General features: G+C 51.0%; 1 protein-coding gene across 1 annotated transcript; it reads left to right on the top strand.

Annotated features, from left to right (window-relative positions):
• Nucleotides 1-11,496: 11,496 nt before the first annotated feature.
• LOC122153070 (olfactory receptor 14J1-like) lies at nt 11,497-18,103 on the top strand. Its single transcript, XM_042789183.1, has 4 exons — nt 11,497-11,501; nt 12,738-13,710; nt 16,396-16,611; nt 18,092-18,103. Exons 1-4 carry the CDS (start codon nt 11,497-11,499, stop codon nt 18,101-18,103), a joined length of 1,206 nt encoding a protein of 401 aa, XP_042645117.1.

The following is an 18,103-nucleotide window of genomic DNA, read 5'->3' as shown; positions in this document are numbered from 1 at the left end:
CGAAGCAGGAAGGCAGAGGCACTGCTGCCAGGCTGAAAATCAAATGTTCAGGCAACTGTGAAAGCCCTTGATGTGTTTCCTCACGCAGGATGATCAAGCCCTGACCCCCATAGCCTGGGAATGGGGATCCTTCCCCTCAGGGGATGCTGAGGAATCTTCACACAGACACCTCACATCTTCTTCATGTCTTTCACACACACACTGTCACACATAGCCCCACTCCCTTGGACCAGGAGGTTTGTGCATCCTCCAGGCTCCTGGATGTTTCCTGAGGCCCATCCAAGTGTGGGGAGTGAAGGAAGGAAGGAGAGGTGTCTCAGCCTCCCCATCAGCCCCAGGGCTGAGGGCCAGCCATGGCATGAGGAGACGGAGGCCAGTGTCTCCCTGTGTCCCTTGCTCCAGTCTCCCAGGCATCTTTATTGTCCCCTGCCAGCAAGCCCCTCTGTGCCAGCCCCTCTCCCAGGAAAAAGAATCCTGGACCAGGGCCTCCTCAAACTTCTCCACTTACCCCAACAATAGAGAAACTTGTCTTGAGCTGGTGCATTCAGAAATAGATTTCTCCTGAGAGGAACGGATGCTAAAGAACATGCAAAAAGATATGAAGAAATTGAAGGAGTAATTTCCCAAAATAAGAGAGCAGACTTAATCACAAATGAGGATGCTCTTATGGTCCACTGACACAGACCCTGGTTACAGATTAAATAACTGCAGTTAGGTATTGGCCAGGTACAAGATGTAGAAAGAGAACTACAGATTTTAGAAATTGAGATAGAGAAGTTTGGAACAGCAGCTCAGTTCGTAAAACAGGAACATATAATCACAAGCGTAAGTCACAATAAATGCAAAGCCAAAACACACCACACCCAGGGTGGTTCTGTCCTGCCATGGGAAAGGGGAGAGAGAAAGGCCAGGAAAGGGGCTGGGTTTGGCTGTTGAGCTTGGGCTGCAGCAGAGATGAGGAGTCAAGGGAGTGGGTGGGGAAAGATGGGCAAAGGCAACACCAATTGTGGTGGTGATTGTGAGGCCACGACTGTTACAGGAGCCTGATTGGACAGCAGATGGCTCCAGCAATTTGGGGCCAACACGTGCATCACAAAACCACTCATCCCAGCAGAGACAAGCTAGGGACAGAGAGGCAGGGGAGAGACAGACCAAGGGCAGGTGGCACGAATGGTGATGATGATGAGGTGGCTTCCACTGCAGCAGCCTGACTGGCCCTCAGGAGACATGCTGGCCAGCAGGCATTCTGAGGTCATCCAGTACATCTGAGAAGCCACCCAACAGAAATGACCTCCTTGGGGAGGGGAGGGCTGAGGCAGGTGGAAGAGGCCCACCTGTGTTCTGATTCTGGGGGCACCTCTGTTCTTGTGACCTGAGCAGCCATGGCAGACAGGAGGGCAGGCAGGGCTCATGGCCACCCTACTCAGGACTAGCCCTGAGACTGCTCCAAAATCTTTTCCTTATCTCCAGGGTGAACATCCCCTGTTTCACCCAACCCTCCTCTTTCAGCCTCTTAACATGCTCCATGGTGGAGAACCCCATTCTGTATTCTTCAGGACCTCCTCATTGGTGCGGAGAGGCTGCAGGGTGGTGCCCCTCAGCCTTCCCTTCTCCAGGCTGCACAAGCCCAGCTCCCTCAGCCTCTCCTCACAGGCAAAGTGTTCCAGCCCCAGCCTGTCTTGGGGGACATTCACTGAACCCCCTCCAGCTTGTCAACATCCTTCCTGTACTGGGGATTGCAATCCGGACACAGTAACCTGGACAAGCCCCTCTCTTGATCTCCTGGCCGTCCTGCTGGCCACAAAGGCCTGGGTGCAGCTGGCCTCCCTTGCTGCCAGGGCACGCGGCTGCCTCCTCTCCAACCCACCAAGACCTTTCCTTTTTACTATATTTTCCATCTGTTGGTTTGCAATGAAGGTAAATTCTGCTGTGCCCGTGTGCAGCCAGGTCTCTGAGGAAAGCCAGTGGGAGCTGGTGCAGTGGAGCTGTAACATCCAGCTGCGGGCCTGGGTGGAGAAGTCTGATGGAAGGAGTTGTGCTGCAAGTGCCAGGGGGACGATGAGAGAAGTGGCAGGGCTGGGGAGGTGAGGAATCAGGCTGTCCATGCAGTGTCTGACCTTCAGGAGGAGCTGGCCCTACCCATCTTGACAGCACTAGGAGACCCTCTGCATCAAGATCAGAGGAGGCTGCAATCACTTCTTCTGTAAACAGAAAAAGTAATACAGTAGACTTAAACCTAAGAAATACTTCTGTATGAAATGCTCAGTCAAATGTTCCCCTTTACATACACTCCAGAGACCTCTGCAGTTATCTGTCCAAGGCTTGATAACTGAAGAAAACAATTGCAGGAGACATGGCTTTTTACATTTGAATGAGCCCCATGGTGTCTGTGATGTTGAGACCATGAGCTTCAGACACCAAGAAGAGCCTGAGCGAAGGGCTGAAGAAGTCAACATCAGAAGCAACCCCTAAGGTTTCAAGGAGTGTTAATGGGTCCCAGTGAGGGCCATCAGCAACAAAGCCTCCTCAGGGGCTGGTTAGAGCAGGAAGTTGGAGGTGTCAATGCGAGGCAAACAAACACAATGTTAAGGTGGTTCTGGTGCTTACTGTACCTTAACGTGTTTAGGCCATAGGGCCAAAGCCTGATCCCCAGCCCCTGGGAAGGGAAATCCTGTCCCTCACACATTGCCCAGGGCTCTTCCTGGGACAGTGTCATATGGGAATTTGCGGTGTCAAGGACAGGACTATAGTGACAAATATGGGTCTCTCTGGGGTGGGGCCGAGGGGCGTTAAGGTCCTGGTACCATAAGGTTACCGTTTGTCCAGGTAGGCCTTAGTTATGGAGGCAACAGTCATAGGCAAGGAGGAAAAGACCTTGGCTCTGCTGGGGGCTCTTAGCCTTCAGTTGTCTTTCCCACAGGCTGTCCTCAGTGTCCCACACCTGCAGCTCTTTCCCTACAGACTCTCAACATCAGCCTTTCTTCCCCACCTCCCTCTCACCTGAGCATCTCACTGCCCTCACTGGTAGAGAATAGAATAGACGAGGCTATTTCAGTTGGGAGGGACCTGCAACCATCATCTAGTCCAACTGCCCGACCCATTCAGGGCTGACCAAGTTACAGCATGGCATGAATGGCATTGTCCAAATGCCTCTTAAACACTGACCACCCTGGGGCATCGACCACCTCTCTGGGAAGCCTGTTCCAGTGTTTGTCCACCCACTTGGTAAAACAAATGCTTCCTCATGTCCAGTCTAAATCTCCCCTGGCACAGCGTTAAACCAGTTCCCACATGTCCTATCACTGGATACCAGGGAGAAGAGATCAGCACCTCCCACTCCGTGTCCCTCCCTCAGGAAGCTGCAGAGAGCAATGAGGTCACTCCTCAGCCTCCTCCTCTCCAAACTAGGCAAACCAAAAGTCCTCAGTCATTCCTCATAGCACATTCCTTCCAGCTCTGTCACCGGCTTTGTTGCCCTCCTCTGGATGCATTCGAGGACCTTCACGTTCTTCTCAAACTGTGCAGCACAGAACTGCACACAGTGTCGAAGGTGAGGCCGCACAAATGCTGAGTATCTATCCATCCTCCTGGTTGTTCCTTGAAACACAGAGCTGTGGGCTCTTCCAGACTCCCTCTGGGAGACTTGTTGCAGCACAGCACTGCCCTTGTGGTGACATTTCTTTCTCTTTGTCTCCATTCTCTACCTCCCCTGCTGTACTTTGTTCTGCTATGTCTTTCTCATGCTGTTTTCTGACATGTGGAAACACACTTTACAATTCACAAAGAGTTATAAAGCAGGTATGTTTATTGCAGTGATTGAACAAGGGCGATCTCTCCTCCAAGCTTGTACACCGTATCATGAAGCAGGCATCATTTATGATACAGAAACATGCATATTCGTTAGTATAGGCTGGGTTATTACAATTAGTTCTAAGAATAGGTGTGATTATTGTAATTATTTCCGGGAATTCATTATCCTAAGTCTCCTCCTCTTGCCACATGCGTACTGCCATCCGGTGGTCGTGGGCCGGGGTCTTTTGGAGGAAGGCTCGTGGTCTTCTTCACCATGTACTCTCAAGCTTTGTCCCAGAATGCTGAGTTACCTCAGCCAGTAACTGCAGAACTGGCTCCAGCCAGATGGCTCCTTCTTGCAGACGCCTTAATTAACAGATGGATATCCTGTTATCTATGGAGGCCTCTTGTAAAGACGTTTCCTGTTATCTTTCAAGGTCTTTTGCAACCAAGTATCCCATTATCTTGCTAGTTATTTTGCTAAGCGTTTATTTTCTATATCAAGTCCCCCCCTTTTTTTTTTACCCTTGCAAATTCTTTTGCTATATGGCACCATTCCTTTTAGCAAAATACTTGCCATTTTCAATGTTTTGCTGTAATTTGTGTTTCTTCCACTCCTCATCGGTATTCCCAGTTTGTTTATCCATCCACATAAATCATTGCAACACACAACAGACCAATAATCCTAATACAATAATCACGATAACTGCAACAAAAAGCTACTTAAGCTTTGCGACATTAGGTAGCCAAGAGGTGAGCTTTTCCCAGAGGTTAGAAAACCCATACGAGGTATCATCCAGGGATACCCGATGTAAGACTTTTGAGTGTTCCCAAATCTTCTGAAGGTCAATCTCTGTTCTACTTGATTCATCTACATAAATACAACAGCTTGTATTGATCAAGGTGCACACCCTTCCCATGTGAGCTGTGATTATATCTAGAGCCGTTCTGTTTTGAAAGTCTACTCCCTTCAGGGATTTTACCTCCTGGTCTAAACATAAAAGGGCATCAGTAGTTGCGTTTGCTATTATTTCCATTTCTGCCAAAATATTTACCATGGCTTTTTCAATCTCACGAACTCCAAACCAGGGTAAGAACCACTGTGTGAAGCTATGAAACCCTAACGGTTTCTCTATAAGCGGGTTATAAGCTCCCTGTCTTACCCTTTTCCATGGTGACCTCAAAACACCATTTGGGGCATGGGACTGGTTAAATATTTTGTCCTGGAGTATCCTTCTTTCATATTTTCCTTTTCTAGAGCCAAAACCATTGGGTCTTGTGGGCTCTTTAATCCACAATCAGTTTGATACTCAGGGTGATTTCGGAGTGTCTGCATATGAGACCTGACCTCATCCCACTTTCCTTCTCTCCTCAAAACCAACATCAGTTGCAACAAAGTATTATAATTCAAGGTTCCATTAAAGGGCCATTTCCCCCTGTCATCTAATTTATACAGGGGCCACCACTGGATACAGTATTTAGTTAATGTCCTTTTATTCACACTTCCACCTGGTGTGCCTCCAATTTCCTTCCAATGGGCTAAGATGCAGCCCAGAGGGATCTTTTTCACTATACCCCCACTCTGTTTCCCTCCCATATTGTTAGCCGGGAGGGCTTATCCACATTCTGCTTCTATTGCCTCTGTAAGTTTCCTAGGTTCCCACAATAAGTTCTTTTAAGCTGACCCGAGCGCTCAATTCTGTCCCAGTCAGACCACTTCCCTTGACATTTACTACACCAGAAATCGTCTCCAAATTCCACCCAGACGTCTTGTCCACAACCAAAGCATTCCAAAACAAAGATTGGATTACAAGAAAAATCCTCGGGTCTGTGTATGGGACACCAAAAGTTAACCACAGGCTCAAACAATCCTGTTTTAAAATCTGACATACACTTTGTTCGCTTCTCTCGCCTCCGGCCACTCTCCTCGTGGAGGACATGGAAGCAGGGATCAGAACTCCGCACTCACTTGGCAGCTGTGCTGCGTTTCACTTCTCTCATGCAGGCATACAGGCACACAGACACGCAGTTACACACAGGGCCCCTGTCCTGGTTCGGGCTGGAATAGAGTTCCTGTTCATTTTGGCAGCGGGAGGAGTGCTGCAGCACACTGAGGCCCCAGAGGCTCTCCAGGTCCGAGAGCCCTTGCCTGTGTGCGGGGGTGGGGGGAGCACAGCTGGAGTGCTGGGCCCCGATTGGCCAATATTCCATGTCATTACGCTCACTATATAAAGGAAGGAGTGGGTCAGAAGGGGCTCTCACTTCCGGGAGTGTTGCCACAGGGTCTTTGTGTTTGGGATCGCTGGCCGGGAGCAGGTGGGTGTCGGTTGACGGGTGGTGAGCAGCTGTATTGTACGTTACCCATTCATCATGTCACCATATTATTCTGTTACTGTTATTAAACTGTTTTTATCTCAACCCATGAGTCTCCCTTTGCCCTCTGATTCCCTCCCCATTCCCAAGTGGAGGGGAGGGTGGGTGAGCAGCTGCGTGGCGTTTAGCTGCTGACCAGGTTTAAACCACGACAACTGTCACACAGGTTATCCATGAATGTGATACACATGATGCAATCAGGCAAGCCAAGAGGTTAAAACCTCTTTGGTATCGAGGGCTATGGTTAAAATATAGATATGGGGAGGCCTGGCAGAGTGATTACATTGTGCTTCCACAATACTTGGCATGTCAAACTTTATGTGCTCACAATGGTGGAAGCAACTACCGGGTGGGTGGAAACATAGGCCGTGTCCCATGCCACTGCCCGGAACACTATTCTGGGCCTTGAAAAACAAGTCCTGTGGCAACATGGTACCCCAGAAAGAATTGAGTCAGATAATGGCACTCATTTTTTAAATAATCTCATAAACACCTGGACAAAAGAACATGGCATTGAGGGGGTATATCATATCCCCTACCATGCACCAGCCTCTGGGAAAATTGAGTGGTACAATGGGCTACTAAAGACCACGCTGAGATCAATGAGAAGAGGAACTTTTAAACACTGGGACAGACATTTAGCAAAGCCCACCTGGTTAGTCAAAACTAGAGCATCTACCAACCAGGATGGCCCTGCCCAGTCAAAATTCTACATACTGCAGATGGAGATAGAGTCCCAGTAGTGCACCTTAAGAACATGCTGGGGAAGACTATTTGGGTTATTCCTACTTCAGGTAAAGGTAAGCCCATATGTGGGATTTCCTTTGCCAAAGGACCTGGGTGCACTTGGTGGGCAATGCAGAAGGACGGGGAAGTCCGATGTGTGCCTCAAGGGGACTTAATGTTAGGTGAAAATAGCCAATAAACTGTATTACATTAATCACCAAACAACCCTATAAATGCATTGCTATGGTTGACACATATTATGCTAATGGCATCATATTCATGAAGAAAAACACGAGCTTCAATAAAGTCACGATTGGTTTCAGCAACTGATACCCAGCGCCTGCTGCAGACTGAATATAGACAGCGTCAGATGCATCAGCCACCAGCTCCAGCTGCAACAGAGACTGCATGCCATCCTCCTGCCAGGCCCAAGGACACCTGTGCCCTACCAACTGAGAATCCCTCCTCCTGCCTTAAGAGACTGTTAGGACAGATGGAACCTGAAGCTATGGACCAAATGAACTCACGATACATTCTGCAGTATATAGACTGCAAGGACCAAGTGCACCCAGGTCCTTGGGCAAAGGTAATTCCACGTATGGGCTTAAGATGGCCCATGGGCTAAGGGAATTATATCTGTGTGCACATGCCTAAGACCAGGGAAGAGGACAGTAATTTATTAGACTGTATTAGGAAATATGGAACCTGAGGATAATGCAAAGGATATGGAACAAGGGGTGGACACGGTCCTGGTTCAGACTGGAATAGAGTTCATGTTCCTTTTTGGTAGCTGGAGGAGTGCTGATGCACACGGAGATTTCAGGGACTCTCCAGCTCCCCGTGTCCTGCCTGTGCACAGGCTCACAAGAAGCAGAGAGGAAACAGAGCTGGAGCAGCGGGCCTGGATTGGCCAATATTCCATGTCATGTGAAGTTACGCTCACCATATAAAGGAGGGGTGGGCGGGAAGGGGCACACTCTCACTTTTGGGATTGTGGTCGCGGCATCTTTGTGTTTCAGGATCGCTGGCCGGGAGCCGGCTGGGTGTCAGTCGGCGGTTAGTGAGCAATTGCATTTTACATTATCCGTTCATACTGCCACTGTATTATTTTATCACCATTATTCAACTGTTTCTATCTCAACCCGTGAGTCTCCCTTTACCCCTCTGCTTCCTTCCCCATTCCCAGGTGGGAGCTGTGTGGTGTTTGGCTGCCGACCAGGCTCAGACCATGAGTTACACCCACTGGCAGACACACCAACATGACATGCACACACACTGGTCTTGCCTGTTGCTGGCCTCACCAAAGAACAGTTGGAAGAGCAACTGATGTAATCTACGTGGACTTGTGCAAAGCACTTGACACGGTCCCGCATGACATTCTCGTCTAGAGTTGGAGAGACGGTGATTTGGCGGATAGACCACTCGGTGGATAAAGAATTGGTTGGGGGGATCAAACTCAAAGTGCTGAGGTCACAGGCTCAACAACCAATTGGAGAACAGAGATGAGGGGAATTCCTCAGGGGTTGGATTTGGGTCTGGTATTGATTGACATCTGTGTTGCCGTCATGGACAGCAGGATCGAGTGCATCCTCAGCAAGTTCACAGATGACACCAAACTGTGTGGTGTGGTGACATGCTGGAGGGAAAGGATGCCATCCAGAGGAACCTGGACAGGCTGGAGAAGTGGGCCCATACAAACCTCATGAAGTTCAACAAGGCCAAGTTGAAGGTCCTACCCATGGCTTGGGACAACCTCACATACAAATAGATGCTGGGCAAGGAGTGGATTGAGAGCAGCCCTGCGGAGAAGGACTTGGGGTTGGTAGTTCATGGAAAACTGATTGTGAGCCAGCACTGTGCACTCGCAGGCCAGAAAACCAACCGTGTCCTGGGCTGCATCAAGAGAAGTGTGGCCAGCAGGTCAAGGTGGGGGATTCTCCCATTCTGCTCTGCTCTCATGAGACCGGCACTGTAGTCTGGTTTCCAGCTCTCATGATCCAAACATAAAAAGGACATGGACATGCTCAAGCAGGTCCAGAGGAGGCCGTGAAGATGACTGGGGGGCTGGAACACCTCCCTTGTGAGAACAGGCTGAGAGAGTTTGTTTTGTTCAGACTGAAGAAGAGAAGGCTCCAAGGGAGAAATTCTAGTGGCCTTCCAGGACTTAAACAGGGCTACAGGAAAGATGGGGAGAGACTATTTATCAGGGATTGCAGGGATAGGACAAAGGGTAATGGGTTTAAACTGAAAGAGGGTAGATTTAGCTTAGATAAAAGGAGGAAATTCTTTAGTATGAGGATGGTGAAACAGTGGAAGAGGTTGCCCAGAGAAGTGGTGGATTGCCCCTCCCTGGAACTGCTCTAGGCAACCTGTTCCAGTATCTCAGCATCCTCATCGTAAAACATTTCTTCCTTATTTCAAATCTAAATCTACCCTCTTTCATTTTAACACCATTGCCACTTGCCCTTCCAATACAGATCCTGGTGAGAAGTATCACTCCATCTTTCTTGACCTGTAACCACTATGTTTTCATCTCCAAACACCTTTGAGAGTACCCAGACATCACCCCAAGATGGGGTTTAGAGGACTCAAGCCCATGTGCAATGTGCTTAGATATAAACATTCTGGACTAAGTGTTGTGGAGACTTGGGACAGTCTAGGAGTAGCCCAAGAACCCTTGAAGGGTGGTTTGAGAGACGGTGGACTTTTTCTTCACAGTGGAAAACAGCATGAGAAAGAAATAATGTCATACTGTGCAGCTGGGGAAGTCCAGACTGGACAACAGGATAAATGCTGTGGTGCAACACATGAGCCAGGAGGAGTACAGATCAGAACAAGACTTTGTTTTTCAAGGAAGATCCAGGGAGGATGGTGAGAGATCAGGAAAGAAAGGAAGATGCTCAGGGGGAGCGAGGTGAGACAGCCGGGGGGATGAGGACAGCCTGCAGGGAAAGAGGCGCAGGGCATGCAACCCCATAGGACAGCCTGTGGTGGAGATGACAGAGGGCTGTGGGAAAGCTGAAAGACCCCAATAAAGTCAACCCCATCACGATTTTGGCTATGGATGCTGTCCCTGACACTGATGCCTGTGAGGAGGCACAGTCCCTTGCAGCACAGGGGCCTCATGGCCTCCTTGTGCATCCTCAGGAGCCTGGGAGGTGCACATCTCCATACCCCCTACCCCAGGAAGAGCCCTGAGGAATGTGGGAGGGACAGGATCTCCCTTCCCAGGGGCTGGGGGTCGTGGCTTGGCCATTTGGTTAATGGGCTGAGGACTTGGAACTTTGCCTTAATGCAACACATTCAGGTTTACTCAGCATCAGAGCCACCTTTCCCTTTTAGTTCCCAACTTCTCATCACTGCCTCCAGATTTCTGCTCTAACAGGACCCTGAGGAGGCTTTGTCAACAGTGTCCCTCAGTGGGAGCCATTAACACTCCAGGAAATCTTGGAGTTTGAAAATAACTCTGACTTCTTCAGAGGTTTCTTCAGGTTCTTCTCAGTGCCTGAGGTTGACGGACTTGGCACCAAACCCTCCTGAGGGGTCATTAAAGTGCCTTGGGCTGTTGCTGTGGTGCTGAGCTGGGCCGGGCTCCTGGGCCGGAGGGAGCTCCTGGCAAGTGGGCAGCGCTGCAGAGAGACAGCTCTGCCCAGGAGCAGCTCCTCTGCAAAGCGCAGCAGGGCTGAGGGCACTGCCTGCAGGCACCCAGGGCAGAGCAGCGAGGCACACACAGCTTCAAGGCAGCCTGGGCTGGGAGGCTGCTGAGAGCTCCGAGGAGGAGAAAGCGTCAGGGCCCTGGCCACAGTAAGTCTGGGGGTGCAGGGCAATGCAGCTGCAGCTCGGGGAGGGATCTGGGGAAGGCGCAGAGCTGCCAAGAATCTGCCTCCTGCCTAAAGGAGGAGGAGGAGGAGCTGCTCCTGAGCTGGGCTTCCCTGGTGCCCCCTGTGAGGGCCAGGGCATGAGGGCTGCCTTCTGGCAGGGCCGGCTGCAGGGGTGTGCAGCCGGGTGTGCAGGCAGGGGTGCCCAGGGCTGTCCTTCCCAGCAGGGTCCCTGCACCCCAGGGGGCTGTGTGCTGGGGCAGGGACTCTGCCGCCTGCCAGGGTCAGCACTCAGCCTGCCCGGGGAGCTCCCCACGGCGCTGTGGGGAGAAGCTGTGGGGGGAAGGAGAGACCACCATCACAGAAATGACAATGCTGCTCACAGCTCCAAAGCACTCTGGGGACTTTTGCAGAGGGTCCTTCTGAAGAAGGATCTCAAGTCTGCTTTTACTTGTAATGCAAGGACCCTTTCTTTGAGATTTCCTTTCTTGTTTGGCTGGTTGGGCACTGATAGGATATTTTTCCACTCTAGTGAAGGCGCTTAAATCTCAGTTATCCTTAACACTTCTCTGAGCCACTCCTGAGACCCTGCACACATGGAACTGCCCCTGAGCAATGTCCTGCTGCCAGGAGGGGTCTGCAGGGCAGAGTTGAGCACACAGAGGGTGGGATGGGGGCTGGCAACACCAACAGGGAGGAGATAAGGGGACAAAAAAGTAGGTCTCATCAGGGACAGACCCAGGTACCAGAGACATAGGCAGGGAGGGAGAGGGTGTTGCTGTCAGGAATGCGGTGAGAGGGGGGATTTGGGCACCTCACTGCCATGTCCTGCAGTTCAGATGTCTTCCATGGAGCAACCCCTTGCTGTCCCCTCCCACTCAACACAGTCTCTTCCCTGAAGGCCATGGGGCACCTTCCCAGTAGCCTCAGCTCTGAAGGGGAAAACTTAGCAAATACCTAACTGCCTGTCCCTTTCTGCCTCCAGCAGCACTAGCTCTGTAGTATTTGTCCATTTTCCCCCTCCTGTATCTGCTCCCCTTACTGTCATGCCTGGACTTGCTGGGATGGGGGGCTGGGCTTAAGCTGCAGTTCAGAGCCCAACCCTGTGGGTCCTACTGTGCAGATATGTCCATGGGAGTAAAGTCCCCTCATAATCTGTGGGCTCAGGGCAAAACAAAGGACACAATATTCCATTCAGGACATTTACTCTTTAGGACATTCAACTCTTGCTCTGAGGGGCTCGTGCTGGGCTGCAGGTTTCTCTCCAGGTGGGAACAGCTTTCCTGGGGCATCTCTGTGTTATCCAGCAGCCCCAGGGAGGAAACACCTCAGTGCTAAGGCCATGGAAATGCTGCTGGACGTCTGCACACAGGCAGCTGCAATGAGCCCTCTGTGTCCCTGGCTGGGAGGGGAGAGCTGAGATCCTCTTCAGGTGTGATGAGAGGGGCTGAGGGATTTGGAGAGCTGTGCTTGGAGACTGGATTCCTCTAGTCCCAGCCAGTGCCCTGTTTCTGTGGGGAACAGCTGTGTCTATCATCATCCAGTGGTGTCTATCATCAAGCGGTGCCAGCACAGGGCAGATGAGACCAGGGCTGTTGGACAGAGCGACTCTCCTCACTCTGAACTGCAGGACAGGCCCTTGGCCTCAGGACCCACAATGTTTCACTGGGAGGTGCAGCAGAAATGCCAAGAATTTCTGCCTTAAAACCACTCCTCAGTTGCAGTGGTGCAACTAGAACACTCAAAAAAATAAATCCCCATGTTTCCACCCTGCAGTCAGGTGAATTGGGAGAAATAGTACTGTAAATCTCTTTGATAATACAAGTGGATTTAATGTATGATTATCCGTGTTCTGATTTATCAATAGCTGTCCAGCAGATTTGACTCCTCCAGAGCTCACAGCAGAGCCCCTGCTCCATGGGGCACCCTCAGCCAACATCAACCTGAGCTCACAGGATGGACTGGCCAAAGAACTTGGTTAAAAGGGAAAGGCAGTCACTGAGAAATACAGAGTAGATTCTATCTCAGAGAAGTCTACACTATCTTTTCAATGACTTTTCCTCCTTGGACAGTGCTCAATGACCAGTGGAAGCAAATTTTTAATGGTAGCTCCATCACCGAATTTCTCCTCCTGGCATTTGCAGACAGACGGGAGCTGCAGCTCCTGCACTTCTGGCTCTTCCTGGGCATCTACCTGGCTGCCCTCCTGGGCAACGGCCTCATCATCACCGCCATCGCCTGCGACCACCACCTCCACACCCCCATGAACTTCTTCCTCCTCAACCTCTCCCTCCTCGACCTGGGCTCCATCTCCACCACTGTCCCCAAAACCATGGCCAATTCCCTCTGGGACACCAGGGACATCTCCTACTTGGGATGTGCTGCACAGCTCTTTTTCTTTCTCTTCTTGATAACAGCAGAGTTTTCTCTTCTCACCATCATGGCCTATGACCGCTACGTTGCCATCTGCCAACCCCTGCACTACAGGACCCTCCTGGGCAGCAGAGCTTGTGTCCACATGGCAGCAGCTGCCTGGGGCACTGGGTTGCTAAATTCTCTCCTGCACACTGCCAACACATTTTCCCTACCCCTCTGTGGAGGCAATGTTGTGGACCAGTTCTTCTGTGAAATCCCCCAGATCCTCAAGCTTGCCTGCTCAGGTTCCTACCTCAGGGAAGCTGGGATTCTTGTACTTAGTGTCTGTTTAGCTTTTGGGTGTTTTGTTTTCATTGTGCTGTCCTATGTGCAGATCTTCAGGGCTGTGCTGAGGATCCCCTCTGAGCAGGGACGACACAAAGCCTTTTCCACGTGCCTGCCTCACCTGGCTGTGCTCTCCCTCTTTATCAGCACTTCATTTTTTGCCTACCTGAAGCCCCCCTCCATCTCCTCCCCATCCCTGGACCTGGTGGTGTCATTTCTGTACTCAGTGGTGCCTCCAGCAGTGAACCCCCTCATCTACAGCATGAGGAACCAGGAGATCAAAGATGCCCTGAGGAAACTGGTAACAGGATGAATTTCAGAAACAATAAAATATGTGTCTTCTGTAAACAACTCTAAGTGTAACTGATTACATACAGGATCTCAGTCTGTAGGTTTTTGTTGGGTCTTTTGGAGTTGATTTTTTTTGTTTTCTTTGTTTTACTTTACGTTATGTTCTCTGCTAAAATGTGTCATTATTTTTCCCTGTTCTCATTATGTATCTATCAATCTTTTGTGTGAACCAGAGACTGTGTAAATGAGGATCCATGATCTCATTGTGGTTAAACAAAATAAAGGACACTGTAGAGACATGCTTTGAGATCCTTCCTCCAAGTCATTCTCCGGTCCTACCAGGTCAGCCCTTGTACTGGTCTAAGATGTGAGTGGTTTTGTGCTGTGGTCACTGTCCCACGGTGTGGCAGTCCTTTAACTGCAGGCAGGGACAGGCAGTGGGCACTTCTGTGACAGAGCTGGCCTTCATGACAGCATTTCCATCAGACAAGGGGATCTTCTCTGGGCAGTGCATGAAGGCTTAGGTCTTCTTCCAGAGTTGCTCTCAAGACCATGCCCAGAAAATTGCCCAGGAGAGAAACCACCACTGAAGAGTGGAAGTGTGTGCATGTGTAGGGTGGGGGCAAACAGCAGTGTCCTTGTACAGCCAGGCTCTTGTAAGAGACCTGAAGGACCAGGAAAGCATGGGCTGGACTGTGCCCGTGTGTGCTGGACACCCCTGGGGAAGCAGCCCCAGGGCAATTGCCACAGACCAGCCAATAACAACCACCATTTCCAGCATGGACCTCTTACTTCAGATCAGGTAGGTTTTTCATACTTCCACAGAAGGACAACAAAGGACTAGGTCAGAAGTCCATGTTTGCATTGTACAGACAAAGCATAAACCTGCACATCATGTGTGCATTGTGAGATGAACCTGAGTGAGCACAAAATCCACCAGCTATTCCTGGGGTTGCCATGAAGGTCTGTGGCACAGACCATCTCTTGGGGTCACTTCACGTAAAGACTGACGTCCCCTGGGAAACCCCCTGAATGCAGCACTGGGAGGTGCTTCCCTGAACCCGGTCCCTGTGTCCATTCCTCGTGCCTCGGGGCATCTCCCACGGGTGCAGAGCAGGGCGAGCACCGCAGGGCTGAGGTGCCTCCCAGCCTCTGGGGGTGGCAGCAGGAGTTCAGAGAGACACTATGGCTCCTGCAGTGCACTGCCTCTGAGTGTGCAAGGGAAGGACTCGTGTCTCTGAACAGCCCTGTGTGTAAGAGGAGTGCCTGAGGCCAGCTCAGCTGTGGGCACCTGACAGAGCCCTGACACTTCTGTGTGTGACTGCAGGAACAACCCCACCTTCCCAGTGAGCTCCATCTCGGCCGCCTTGGACAGGCTCATTGCAAGTGCTCCTGTCTGCTCTGTCACCCTCCCCTGGGATTCTGGAGTGTGCCCAGAGAGGCCATGGGCCTTATTGCAGACTTTCAGTACTTCTTGGGGTCTTATAGGAAAGACGGGGACAGACTATCTAAAAAGGCCTGTAGCAATGGGATAAGGGATAACGGTATTGAACTTAAAGAGAGTAGATTCCGACTAGATATAAGGAAGAAAGCTTTTACAATGAGGTGGTGAAACACTGGAACACATTGCCCAGAGAGGTGGTAGATGCCCCGTCCCTGCAAACATTCAAGGTCAGGTTGGACAGGGCTCTAAACAAATCGATCTAGTTGAATCTCTCCCTGTTCATTGCAGGGGGGTTGCAATAGGTGACCTTTAAAGGTCCCTTCCAACCCAACCTATTCTGATTCTGATTCTATGAACTCTCTCAAAGGAAATGTCTTCCCCCCAACCTTTTCCATCCCACAGGCATGCTCAATATCACACCCTCCTAAAACAGTGTTTGCAGCATTGGACACCATAGGCCTGCCCATGTCCTCCCTACTGAGATAAAACAGAAGCAGAAAGCATTTATCCCTGCAGGTGGAACATTATTGTGCAACCTGGGTGCAGACCTTGTCTTTCCTGAGAGCTTTCCTCAGGTCCTCCCTGACCTCCCTGTTCCGCAGGCTGTAGACGAGGGGATTGACCAGGGGCGTGAGGACAGTGGCAGAAGAGGGAGAGCACTTTGTTGAGCTGCCTCAGCGGGGCTGTTCTGGGCAGCAGGTAGACAGTGAGGAGGGTGCAGGAGAAAAGAGAGATGACAATGAGGGGAGGGGAGCGGGAGGAGAAGGCCTTCTGCTGCCCATGCTGGATGGGATCCTCAGGATGGCAGCTATGATGCACACATGGGATGCAAAAGCAAACAGGAAGGGGAAGACAACGCTCAGGAAAGACAGGATGAAGGATGTGAGTGTGACCACGCTGGTGCCACTGCAGGCAATCTCCAGCAGAGAGGTCACAGAACAAGTGGCCAGTTGCCCTGGGGCCACAGAACTTCAGCTGGGATAAGAAGACTGGGACTGTCGCACACACCAACATAGCCAAGGTGCAACCTCCAGCTGAAGGCAGACCTTCCAGGTCATGAAGCCTGCATAGAGCAGGGGCTGGCACGTGCCCAGATCCCAATCATAGGCCATCATGGCCCGCAGGTAACACTCGGCAGTTGCAAAGCAGCCAGAGCAGTGGAGCTGAGCCATACAGCTGTGAGCAGAAATGGTCCCGTCCCCATTCAGCAAGCTGGCCAGCAGCCGGGACAGGAGGGTGGAGCTGTAGCAGGTCTCCAAGGAGGGCAGATTGCCCCAGAAGAAGTACGTGGGGGTGTGCAGATGCTGCTCTGACACCATCAAAACAATGATGAGGATGTGCCCAATCACAGACATGATGAGTGATAGGAGGAAGAGTGGAGTCTGGATTGAGGGCACATTCCCCATTCCCCTCAGCAGGAACTTCGTGAGGGATGTCCGACTCCCCTATTCCCATTTTTCCATACAGGTTTGTTTCTCTTTCTTTCCCCACTTACCAGGAAGGAGGCCTGTGATAAAACAGCTGCATTTCTGCACTAAGTGGAAGAAGAGATTGAATGGAAATACGGCTTAAAAATATGCAAAGAAACAAAAATTCCATATTCTTAGCATTGTTTATAGTATATTTTTGTCTCTCTCTAACCTCGAAGAAGGTACCGGGGTTCTTCAGGACCGGACAAACCCACTTGTCCCAAGAGCACTCCCTCTGACCACAGGGCTGCCTTGCCCCATGGAGCTGCCTCTTCCTCGTGCTGGAATGCAAACATCATGTGCTTTTGCTCACATTTTGACATCCTGCTTTACTGTGCTCGGGGGTTCCTCAACATGACCAGAATAGCTGTTTAGAACTGAGATCCTCTGTGCTCTGACAAGGAAAACCAGTGCCATGATTTGAAATAAATTGTTTCTGTCAAAAGATCAAGGCAGATGTCCTTTCTCCAACCGGGAGAAGGCTGAGCGCAGTGCTGGGTGAGTGGTCTCAGCTCTCAGAAACGCTGCCCTTCTGAGGAGAGCATTCCTGCCCTGAGCAGGCCAAGTTCTTGCATTGACCAGGAGCAGGTCAGGAGTTACCTGCTCAGAAAAAGGGACTGTTCAATGAGATCATGACAGAGGATGCTTGAGCCCACACTGTGTGTGAGACAGTAAAAGAAAAGGTGGGACAAAATCTATGCCCAGGACATGCCTGAGTGAACAGCCAGGGAAAGTGCCTGCCTGAGAAGCAGCCTCACCAGCTGTGCTCCTTGAAATACATATTGCTCTCAGTGTTGTCAAACCCACCTCCTGGCTGTGATGGTTTGCTTCTGGAAGCAACCAGCTTTAGCAGAGCTGACAAGGATGAGTAAAGCCCCCAGCCCTCCCCACTGGATGAGTGAGAGTCCATGTCAGAAAGCTGAGGGTCTGAGCTTGTGGAACGGTGAGGGAAGGAGACAAGATGGAGAAACTGGGAAAGAAGAGAGCCCTGTGGGAGGAGAAGGGCTCAGGTGATATGGCCCCAGAGACCCTGCACTGACTTTTCCCCCATGCCAACTGAAGTGGGTAAGTGCCAGGGAGGGCTCCAACAGATCCCAGCCCAGCTGGAACTCAGCACCACCAGCCCCTCCCCAGCATCTCTGCTGGAAGTTACTGGGTCTCAGGGTATCGGGGGAAGGAGGGAGCTGGGCTGGGGACATGTGCAGCACAAGACAGGGCTGAGACTCAGCTCTCACTCACACACTTTCACTGCACAAACACCCACAGCAAAATCGGCAGTTCCCTGACTCGGGACATCCAGCACCCACCTGCAATGCTCAGCATGAAGGGTTGGCCTCTGTGCTGACGGTGCCTGGGAACAAAGACCTGGGGCCTCACTCTCTGCCTCTACCCCACCACATCTTCCCTTCCGCGATCTCTCTGCAAACCCTGACTCAGATCTAATGCCCTGCTCTACCCTTGCCCTTTTCTTCCCACAGATCAATAAGTGA

Source organism: Tyto alba, unplaced genomic scaffold, assembly GCF_018691265.1.
Source record: "Tyto alba isolate M040663 unplaced genomic scaffold, T.alba_DEE_v4.0 Super-Scaffold_15, whole genome shotgun sequence".
Lineage (NCBI taxonomy): Eukaryota > Metazoa > Chordata > Aves > Strigiformes > Tytonidae > Tyto > Tyto alba.
The sequence above is the reverse complement of the archived record's forward strand: the minus strand, read 5'-3'. Positions and strand labels throughout refer to the sequence as shown.